At 32.5% G+C, this 12,628-nt stretch overlaps 1 protein-coding gene across 3 annotated transcripts in view; it reads right to left on the bottom strand.

Moving 5' to 3' along the window:
- Window positions 1-12,628, bottom strand: part of LOC123698270 (rap1 GTPase-activating protein 1) — a 210,460-nt gene that overhangs the window by 116,924 nt on the left and 80,908 nt on the right. For 2 of the 3 annotated variants that reach the window (XM_045644857.1, XM_045644861.1), the window contains exon 1: window positions 7,617-7,834. The exons of the other annotated variant lie outside the window; for it this stretch is intronic. Coding sequence is in view for 1 of the 2 variants with exons in the window: in XM_045644861.1 (XP_045500817.1) it covers window positions 7,617-7,642 (26 nt within the window). In the remaining variant the exon portion in view is untranslated. Of the gene's footprint in view, window positions 1-7,616; window positions 7,835-12,628 lie in introns of those variants that run through there. 3 annotated transcript variants of the gene reach the window in all.

Here is a 12,628-nt window from a genome sequence, read left to right as displayed (position 1 = left end):
TTTCCTAAATGGTATCGGAATTGTACACCTTTCCTAGGAATTGTATACAATTCCTTGATTGAATGAATGAATGAATGAATGAAAACGCTTTATTGTACACCATTACAAACAGGAAAAGACATACATATACAGAAGAGAGACATGCACAAATGGCGGCCTTATGGCTTTAGTAGCCATCTCTTCCAGGCAACCAAACACAAGATAAAAAACCAAAATCATGACAGAGGGTGGTGGTAAAGCTGTATTAGATTGATTGATTCTTGATTTCATACATTTCCGGTAACATATATATTATACTGTTTGTAAAGATATTATAAACGACTTTAATATTAACACCCAACTAAATAAATTAAATTTTTAAGTTTAAAATACTCTGAAGAAATTTCGTTTATGTAACCCGAAATAGATTAATAAAATTAGTTAAAAACATCTTCACAAATTAACAGCTCAACTCAAGTGAGAAACTATTAAATGCAACAACAAATAAAAAACTATATTACGTCTTCAACGCTCGACAGCACAATTAAATGGAGTAACAAAAACATCGCTATCAGTGTAAATTTATGTTCAGAAAAGTTTAACGAAGCCATTGCGAGTAATGAAATCGTTGAGCTATTTAAAATTAACGATTAAGCAACAATGCGTTCATTGACAGCAAGACGGAACACGAATCCCTCCATAAAATCACTCGTAAATCCTACCCTATACAACTAAACTAATAAATAAACTCAATCGATTGTGGGGAAAAAATATAATAGCTGTATCGAAAATGCAGCGCGTGCGCAAAAATAACCACGCTATTTATTGGTTCAGATTTCAAATAATATGAGGCGAACCGTGTGCATGATGCAAGCATTGAACGAGGTTGAATTGAATGACAGATGCAAACAATAAAAATCATGCGAACGGCATTGTTGGGCCAATTGCATTCCATGACGTTAGGGCATTTCGCGTATCAGCTTATGCCATAATCATTCACCGATTTACCGATTATCGATCACTCTTAACAATCGTCGATAATTGTGTGTATTTTTCCGTATCGGTGAATGAAAGAAAAAGTGTATCTTCATTACGGTGAAGAAAAATTACGTTCTGCGGAGTGTGAAAAATGATAATTAATGTGTTTATCTTTTGCATGAATGCACGTAATGCCTGTTACATTAAAAGTAATAGAAAGTAATTGAGAGGAAAATTGCATTTGATTTTGACTCGATTACAACTTGGTCATGTTATTGTTAATAAGTGTAATGTGTTCCTTTTAGAAGCGTAATTTTATAATATGCATACCTATCATTATGTTTACTCGATGTTAATGACCTGTAAACAAAGCATTTAGATCGATAGTCTACGAAACGATTACAGGATTAACGAACGAACGATACTTTCTTTTATTTAAATTCCCTTTGAGCAATTAGTGTATGAAATGTAGCAAATGAAATCCTTCTCGTTTAAACTCTTTCATTTGGGAATTCTTCAAGGCTACCTTTGAAGAATTTAGACCCGTTTAAATTTAGTGAAAATTGAACAAAAATTTTGACAAAATAATAACAAGGCCGTATCCACAATAAAAACACAGATAAGCAATCACAAATTATTACGTGAAAACTTACAACACGCGCATGAAGATGTATACAATAAGATATATAATTAAACGACCACGATTAAAATAAACACATTATATTAAAATAAGACATTAGTAGCGACTAATAAAAACGTTTCAGAAATATCAACTCCATCTTGATGGCGTGTGGCGATGGTCACTTTCTACACTCGCTTTTATTTTGTACTTATATCTTGCATCAGTAAAAATGTCATAATCACCGGTTACTTGCAGTTAAATATGCAAATCGAATTATCATACGGAGAAATAACGAGATAATGACTCCATTTGAACATTAGATGAATTTGCTAATTTGAGTTTTAATTACAGTTTCATAGTACAGGCATGATGTTGCGTTTTGGGATTTCTAAACTCAAATTTGCTCTAATAAATGAGGGAAATCTGAAAGAAGTAAGAAAAAGTAAAAGTGTATCTGCTCTTCTTTGTATTTTCTTAACCTACTGAGACGTGAAAGAAAGTATTTTGTCTTTTGAGAGAGATTTGTACCTATATCTTGGTCTGTGGTACGTAACTGTGTGGCACAAAGAAGTAATTTTATTTATTTATTCTATGGTAAAAGTAACAAACGCGAACCCCTATTTAAATATCGATTGTTTATTTACATAAATAATTGATCGTGAGGCCCTAAGCTTATAAATATTTATGTTATTCCAAACTTCAATGGAAGGAATACTTAAGCAATAAATTTACTTCATTGTGAGCGTATAGGTTTAGGAAATTCATTGAACAACAGAGCTTATATTCGTCTAAATTTATTCGTTTCGTATCAGTTTTACTTATATCAAATATTCTTATTTTACCCATAATATGACGCAATTAACAAACTATTTATAGGCCCGCAACATATCTCCGATCCTTCAATGTATGAGAGATCAATGACAATACTGACTCATATATCCACAGCATATACCGATATCGGAATGAAACGCAGATGACAGGCACTTAACTTCTAATTATGGATGCGAGTGTTCATAGAAAATATTATATACGTGATACACAATATTATGATTGACGTGTAACAAATGCCTAAGCTTTGTACACATAACATGTACATACAAGACGTTTTTATCGGAGACATTGATGAGTGTAGACGCGCCCCTCTAATACAGTGGACAGATCAATAATAATCAGAAACCCCACGAATCGACCCCACGTGGTCACAAAGCGGGAGACAATTTCCTGAACTTTCAAATTCGTTGGAGTAGCTCCCTGTTTATTCAGAAGTATTCCTTTCAACAATCTTCTTAATCAAAACAACCTCACTCACTCTGTCAAGAGAGGTTCTAAACTCCTAACCACAATTACCAGCAAACATCTTTAGTATTCAGTGAACAGCCCCAGGTCCCTTGACATGCCTCGCGGAGCAAATGTGACCTGATTTGAAGCGATCTAATAGCACTGGTGTTTCTCAGAACAAGATAACTTACTCTGGAATATACTTAGACTGACACTGTCAGAGAAAGTGTGTCCATAAATTCTAGCTCAACAGCTTTCCTACTGGGAATAGAAGTGAAACTGAAATAAACACTATTTGCTGAGCGAGAATTTAGAAATGAACCGATTAGGTATATTATTTACGAAATCAGTATTAAATTATCGACTCGTGTTAGCAATTGTGTTCCATATAAGGCCAGGCGTTCAAATACAAAACAGACAAATTGTTACGCAAAAATCTATACAATAGAATAAGATATTGCTGTAAGACACTCAGAAAATCTTCGATAATGATATCAGTTGTCGTTCAACGAATTAAAATTTCATGTTTAGTTAGTAGGTGCACTGACCGACCTCGGGGTGAGCGCAGAGTACACATGCAGTAGCGTTTATTAGAATGTAGCAAGGTCGGAATTGCCATAAATCCATTAAAGTAACAGTAGTGTATATGAATACTTGTAGAGGTAAGTATGCCCGTGGGCGAACACTAGGTGATTCATTGTGTACCCACTCGGACCTCAGATCGGATACAGGAATAAAGATTTATTAAGATTATTATCAAGACATTACGCTTTTATCAAAATTGCTTTCAAGTGGGATATTTGATATGTGGGAGGGAGATGTCTGTATATCGTCAATTAGCAGGTATTGAGATAAATTTGCCCACAAATAACAATTGCAGCCACTGATATCAAATAGAATCTTGCTATCGCTTTAACGCATTTCTTCAAAATAGGAGTCATTTTAATGCGGAAGTTAAAATAAATCTAAAAATAAATTACACAAACGTAAAAAAGCTAATATTTTTGAACGTCTCATAAAACCATAAAGATTAATTGCGCCTTGTTCTTTCTACTCATAAATCTCGGCTAGTTGTCTAAAAAGATAACTTGCAAATTCACACGAATGCTCTCATACATCTCTAATTAAGTCTGCGTATTCTTAAGAAGAAAGTTAATAATATATTATGGGAATATGTATTTGGCTTATTCGGTTTTCGGGTGAACGCATACAAGAATACTCGATAAGGTTTGTAGCACACTTGCCTAAAAAGGAAATAAATACAGGAAGGTATAAGTTATCGATAATCGATATTATTAAATTATTAATTGTCCGGAAGTTTTAACTAACCCCAAAAGCGAATTATGAATAATAAACATTTATGCCTGGAAGTGTTCAGCTGATCCGACGTCATGCGTGCACATGCATATTCAAAGATCAGTTTCCATTTCGCGTGCGTAATCGGAAACGCGCCGAATCCACACAAAACGACACCGCAAAAATACACTTTATTGCAAATGTAATAAGTGAAACATTTAAATGACGATTCGATAATGATTTATTCATTTCTAAATTACTGCAGCAAAGAGGAAGAGGTAGCCAGCAAAAAAGAGAGGCGAAAAGGAACAAACCCACTTAATAGCGCGTGAGAGTGTGACGGCAATATGCGCGTGAAGTACGGAAGAAAGTGATGGATATCCATCAATTAGGAAAGTATTGACAGGTGACGGTTTTAATGCCGGTTAGTGTGCTAGCGTGCCAAATTATGGTTTTGTCGCGCCTGGGAATAAAGGGGAAAGGAGTAACTGTTTGATTTCTTAACTAATGCCATGGGAAAAATTCCAAAACACAATGTGCGTGTCATTAAAAAACCACTTGTCTACGAATTTTCTGTGATCAAAAGTTGGTTGAAAATGATTTGTAATAATCATGTTAATGAAAATATAAGTACATATTGATGACAGTTTTGTTATTTTGTAAAACAAACTTTGATGGTTTAAGAGCGTTTTCACATTATCCGATCCGATATCGGATATCGGACGCCGATAGCCGATATCCGATATCGGAGGGAAGTAAAATGTATGAAATATGTACCTGTCTTTCACATTGTCCGGTCCGATATCGGATATCGGAGCCGACACCGATATGCCAGCGGCTATCGGACGATAATGTTCAGTGTTGCCAACTCAATTTTCGAAAAGGCAGTATACCAACAGCAAAAAAGCACTACTTAGTGTATTCTCAGTCTTATAGGGCGCTAAATCTTAAAAAAAAATATTTGCTTTAACCTAAAACCCTTTCTATATTATTTTAGGATGTCTTCAGTGTAATAAGAAAATGTGAACAAAGATTGTATCACTTAATAAATTATTTATCATAGGTACTACATGAACTTTTATAAATGTATATAGTGAAAAAATGACTAATTAATGACTAGGTACATACGTCTTGCTAAAAATACATTTAATAGATTTTGAAAGGTATTTACTAATATGTATTACTAAAACTATTAACTAATACTAGGTTGTAGTAGGTATTGATATAAATTTATTTAATTTATAATGTGTTAACGTAATATATATAGTATATACTATACAAATGACCGATATCAAAACTACATATTTAGTAAATAGCACATCTAAATATGCAGTAATTAATGATATCAAATCTTTTTTACATTTTACTTTTCTTTTTTTGAAGTTGTTTTTAGTTATTTTTAATGTATGTACAACTATGATCGATCATTTGATTTTTTTTTAATTATACCTTTTTTATCAACTAGCAATTTAGTTTAGTTTTCTCTTAAAAAATCTGGCAACACTCATGATGATATCGGAATGATTTTATCGGACAATGTGAAAGGGCAAATTGTATCCGATATCGGATATCGGCTATCGGCATCCGATATCCGATATCGGATCGGATAATGTGAAAACGCTCTAAGGCTTGTAGCCTAAATCAATTAAGTAGGTATGTTACGTTACGTTTTAATTCATCAGAAATAAACTGAAGAATACAACTTCAAATTAATTTAACTCAATTTCAGCGATCCTCCGTAATTAAGACTAAATTAATTTTTGTTAAATATATTCTCTCTAGTCTTGCAATTCATAGGAGTATTGGTAATTCGGTTCTTGTTAATTAACACGTCCTTACTTCATTAATTTATATTAAAACTGGAATGTTATGAAATTTCTTGAACTGTCATTTTGACATTCAGCTAGCGTGCTCTAATTTGTATCTGTGGCTTACGTGTGACGTTATGCATTATACGTAACATTTACGTGACATCTCAATGTTGTTAACTATTAATCAACTAATTATTAGTGATAATTAAATATAAGAGAACATAAGCTTATCTACTTTGTAAGGTAGCAATTATTAATTACTCGATAATTTATATTTAGCGACGAAACTAATTTTATATCACGATTACGTTCATCTAAATTTACGTAACCATACCTAAGAATGTAAGTTACAAAAGTATGTACTTGAAATTTGTTAATTTTATAGTCGCGTTATCATGGATTGATGTGCCCATAAACTTTTAATTGTGCATTATTTAAAATTTGATTAACTCGAAGTTACGAAAATAATATTATGCAAAATACCCAAGTTCTTTGACTCGTCCTTGACGAAAGCATCCAAATAATCAATTTGAATAATTTAAAACAAATAATAATCCATTATAATATTCTGACAGTAAGCTAAATCTCTATATTCTACCAACTATGCATATGTCATTGATTGATTCGAACATGCAGGGGGCATTATGCACTGTGACCGATGACTCTGATGACAGATGGTAAAGATCATTAGCCCACTTGGCGTACTGTTTATTTTTTTTTACTAGCGGGTAGTTGCACATAACAATAATATTGGCTTAGGCGCAAACGCATGCAACAATGTGGTCTATGAAGATGGAAGATTAAAACGGGAACAGAAAAAATAAATCAAGACTGTTTTAACTTGTGTTATTCTGAGCATTAATTAAACAAATTCAATGACCAGAATGAATTAATTACAATAAATCTAGTCATAATATTTATTGAATAATTGATCTGCGTAACAAGAATTATGTAAAATGTCAAGTGCCTTCAAATAAATAGACTTTGCGTGGTTTATTGTGCAAGCAATTCGACATGAACCCACTGAGTTAGATACAATGTTCGTATCAAAATGATAATAATTTATTTTACAAGTACCGACAGTTTAACTTGTACTTATCACCGTTTATAGCATTTATCTACGCTTATACCATTATACCTACCTACTTTAATCTCGCTGGGCGAAATTAGATTCAAGGTACAGTCATGCTCTAAATTGCAGTCGCTATAAACTGCATTTTGTAAATAACTGTACCTAACTACACTTACGAAGACTATTTAGCTAGCCTCTGTTATTAATAATCCATACCGATTAATTAAATCATCGTAACATCACTAACTTAACTAAATCACTTTAAAAATTGAACAATTTTGTTATGTGCGTATACATAATGTAAATATGATTACCAAACTATTGAAACGTAACGAATAGTGTAACGTCTGCGATTAGATAGAATAGACGGAAACAAATAATTAACATTCGCCGAAAAGATATCAAACTGATTACAGATAACAATAGATATAGAAATAAACATGTCACAATTTTGTTATGTCAGGCAGTATGTTACTAAAATTACAATAATTATAGTTATCACCATGTTCCATGTAAGATAAAATAATAAGTTATATTATAATATAACTAGGTATGACAGTTATTACAAAAATTAACTTACCTATTAAAAACACCAACAATCACCATAGTAAATAATCCAAATCTTTCAATAACAAACAGCAATATCCATCAGGGTAAATACAAATACTTTATATCATTCCAATTACCTATTCACATTTTGTTTTGGCAAACTATAAAAAATACAATGTTCGGACACGCGCACACGTTCACAGAACAGCGAGCGACATGCGCTCCGCACGGCGGTTGAACACGAACTAAGCGAGCGTTGTTGATTTGGATTTGCAGCCTGCAGCCGCTGCTCATTGGTCACTGCGCTCGCGCCGACAATTGAGATACAACTCGACGGCGCATGTGCAATTCGACGCGTTTGAATTTCGAAAACCTCTATTGTAACCGACTTCAAAGATTAATGGGGTTTATTGGCGTATATTATTAAAACCATTGAACCCCATACATTAGAGAACATTTTATGTGAGATAAATTAATTATCATAATATATTTTCCTAGTTGAATTTATTTTAGAAATCAAAATAGGTACATATTAGGTATCGTGATTACACAATTTCCTCTAAGATTCCTCTAAGATGCTGTCCCACCTATACATTGTATTGTATTAAATCTCAAGGAATGAAAGGGTCTGTGATTTATACACCCTTAACTTGTAATGTATTCCGACTGTAACGGGGTACCTACTATCATATTTTGTCGTGCGTTACTCACCTGTATCACGGATGCTACACAACTCCTCACTCAGTTTTGTGACGCATACTAATGTTCCTGTACCTTGCTTAGACTAGGGTCGTGATAAATACCGATATACCTTTAATAGGTATATCGGTATTTATCACGTTGACAATGTCAAGAAGTTTAACAATATAAACAAATGATAATGTTAAAAGCTAGGTATGAGCATGGTATGAGATATTTTACACTACAGCTTTAGCTACGTCATACGTGACGTATGTAGTATAGTTAGGTACATAATTCTAAATTCAGTGATATAAATAAAAATATATGAAAATAGTTTGAAATTTATTAGTAGAAAATATTTATTTTTACGATACCGTATTATACACCATAGGTAATCCAGTTCAAACTGATTTAGTTAGGTATTTGATACAAATCCAGCAGTTCATTTACAGAATTCTGTTAGGTAACGCATCGCATCGATTCAGTAACGGCATAGATTACCTCATAACAGTAGTCAGTAACGGTACCGAAAACCATTACATCCCTATTATAGTTTTCAAATTACAATGGCCTTTTCTGTATGCAAAAAGTTATATCTACAATATTAGGTAATTCAACTAGCATGCCTGCATTGTGCATTTATTATTGTCACTTTCGTTTCAAAAGTTAAGGTGTTTTCTAATAAGTTGAAGACGACAACATAATCGTCACAGATTATACGCTACATTGTAAAAAATTCACTTTTCATGAATTTTAATATTTTAATACAGACGCTATATACATTTTCTATAAATCGCGTCAATATACAACCAACCGAATCAAAAGAATTAAATAGTTCAGAGTATGAAAGGTCTTTTCTATTTTTCGATACGATTCACAATTTTCCACAGACAAGTGTACGACAGTATGAGTAGTGGACGGAGTGACGGGTCTATATCCTCTCTTAGTCAGTTCAATAATGTAATGTAACTGTATTATGTCATATAGAAACTGCTTGAAATGCACTTACCTCAAGAGGATGTCTAGGTACCTATACATTCAATTTTGTTGCATGTGATAAACAGGTAATTATTTTTTGAACGACATCTGTACCTCAAAGTATAAAAAAATATTTTGGTTCTGAAATTTTAAAATACATAACAAAGTAGGTGTCTTACGATTTTACACCAGTAAGTACCTACTAAATTTTGGTCACGTTTGCACGTAATAATTTAATCGATAATGGATCCCGTTTTAATCAGTTGAAAGATTTTATAAATCTATATCATCTTACGAACAGTAAAATGATATAATACAAGCTAACATCCTGGCATTGAACTTGTTGCTTTTTAATCCGGAAATCTCAAAGCCGGAGTTGGCCTAAGTTCCTTTACAGACGTGAAACAGTTATATTGGCTTATGTTTACTCTTGAGTCTCGGTAAATTAGTGGTCGTTGGAGGTGTGTCATTTATGATTGGCTTCTATTTGATCTAGCGGTCCAAGGCGATCTGATGAAGCGGAACCAGCTAGTTCTAAGCCTGCTTTATGATTAAATAAATTCTAGAACTGATAGAAAATCAAATTAATTTATAATTGAATTGGAAGAACACTTATACAACAAGCGCGGGAACTGCTTTTGAGATATAAAATGAAGACAACAAGAAAATAAAACCTTCCTCACAAATACGTTAAAATTTGCATATCTCAAACTAAAGTCGAAGTTAAAAGGGTCGTTGACATTCTCACTTCACGGCACTTAAAATACCTGGCGGCACTTTTGTTTCTTATCGAGATTATACAGCTTCCTAATTGGGACCGATAGTCCGATTATAATAGATTGGGGGACGTCCCGGGGCGAGGAAATCGGGGTCACTGTGCTACCACCTGTGTCAGTTCTCTTAGAGCATTTAGGGTAAACCCATTGTTACTTTGCTATAATTGGAAACGATAAATGTAATTGTATAAGACAATAGACCCGGTCTTAAGTTATAATAAAAGTTCTTATGAGGCCTTTTGTAATGAACGTTGCGTGAACCGGTGTGATAAATGGTAACAAATATTGGGAAGAAGTAAAAATAGTATGGGAATGTATTGAATTGTTTAGTTCAATAATGAATTGCAATTTCTATTGTTATAGTGTTTTATTAAAATGATAATTAACGACCTCAAAAGCAAACATTTATGAATTCAACTTTTTACATACAATATATTTGGGTACCTTTTGTAAGTCTATATTTTTATATTAATTATCAACTTTTCCAATTTTATATAGAAGTTCCGACAAAAGCTGTCAAAGTTAGAAGAGGGTAAGATATAGGTATTGTATAGTTACTTTTCGATAAATATTACTCTTGTACCTTTAACATTATCAAGTAACAAGTGATAACTGCGTTAAAAACAACCGACTTCAAAAACTTGCACTTGCAAAATTTACAAATACCTACAGACAAAAATGCTCATAAAATAAAAACTACTGGGCCTATCCGAATAAAATTTTTATGGGACCAATTCGACACCATCCCGCATCGAACAAAAAAAGAATCACGTAAATCAGTTTAGAAACCTCGGAGTAATCGGTGTACATACATAAAAAAAAATATATATATATATACCGGCCGAATTGATAACCTCCTCCTTTTTTTTGAAGTCGGTTAAAAAGAACCTGCCAATACAAATATTTTATATTATGTATTAAAAAAATGTGAAAAGAGAGCTGCACAAAAGAAAATTATAGCAATGTATTTATAATAGTTATAGCGTATAAAATAATCACAATATTGGAAATTAACAGAAATTAACGCATCATTGTAAAATAGGCAAAATTTGACTACCTAGGTACTTACTATCTTTTTGAACAGTGACTCACTGACTCACATACGAATGTGGTAAAAACTAAAAACCGCAAACTACTCATAAACTACTTTACTTATATTATATTATGACGTCAGCAGACGTTATTAATTTTTGTCAATAATCGAATTACTCACTCACAATAATTTATCATAGCTTCTATTATATAATATATTGGGTTTAATATACGATAGGATATGATGATAATATATACGTATTGTATATAATTAGAAGTTGCAAATAAATATCTAAGGTCAAAAACCTCGTATCCAAGTAAAAAAGAAACATATCATTAACTAGAAACCCTGGAGTCTAGATATAAGCGTGTCTAAACTAACTAAAGGACTAAAAGTTATCTCCACTCCGGAAGCAAATCAAGCCATCACCTGTCAATATAACGAACCTCATTACGTAACATCAACTTATGGCTACATCTTTACTTTGCACACTATTTTTATTCGGAACAGTAAAAAAATACATAGTAAGGATAAGTACAGCCCTTATAAGGCATGTTTACAAATCAAGAGAAACATTTTAATTTGTAATAGAGTAAAACAAATGTTTGCATTTGCATCGTACATAAAGTGCATTAAGAAAGTCAATTAGTACAACATTAGTACACATTGAATGCATTAGCGCTCCAATCCACTAATTGATATATTATAATTATTGAAAAATATAACATCGCTAAGTAAGCGCTTTAAATTTTAATCGCTTTAATGCTGTTTGTATGAAAGTCTCTTAAAATATGACTGCGGCAAATAGTAAGTAATTAATGATGGGCTTTCATTTACAGACGACACGGTCATGGTCATAAAGAGTTTTGCCACATTCTAAATGCATGTTACTATGCGGTCTTGCCTACAATCTTCAATTAGCAAAACAAACGACTGCAAAGTATGAAACGTTAAAATGTATATTTACTAGAACGAAAGGGTATTTATTTATGTATTTGTGCACAGCATGTGCGGGCGTATATTGCGCTATTTCTTATCTCGTATATTGCAAAAATGCAAATAAAATGCATATCGTAATATTATGCACACAATGTTGGTAAGTTAGAGCGCTTCACCGCCTACATAGATAAAGGAAACCAGATAATACTTTGTACCCCGAACACGTGGTAGTCCTGATTAAAACAAACAGTTCACGAGAACTTTATTGTTGCCAACAAATTCACTTTGGAATGATCTAGATTCAACGGTTGCACGTGTTTTTGAAACGTAAACACGATCCTTTGAGACATTTGTGAAATATTAATTAAGAACTTCGGTCTTGTCTTTAACATTTATTTATTTATCAAGATAATTTTATACAATCGAATATAATTTGATTAATTTTTGAATTAATAAGCAAGTAAAAAAATGGTTCTGGTACTTACTTCTAGATATGAACGTCTTCACCTTTATTAAAGTAGGTACATAATTAATATGTTCCAAATACTACAATTACTAAATATTATAGGTATAATACAAAAATATTTTACATTGAAATTGAAATTCTTAAACGGAAATCTATAATTTTTTTTAAAT

The sequence above is a fragment of the Colias croceus genome, chromosome 15 (genome assembly GCF_905220415.1).
Source record: "Colias croceus chromosome 15, ilColCroc2.1".
Taxonomy (NCBI): Eukaryota; Metazoa; Arthropoda; class Insecta; order Lepidoptera; family Pieridae; genus Colias; species Colias croceus.
The sequence above is the reverse complement of the archived record's forward strand: the minus strand, read 5'-3'. Positions and strand labels throughout refer to the sequence as shown.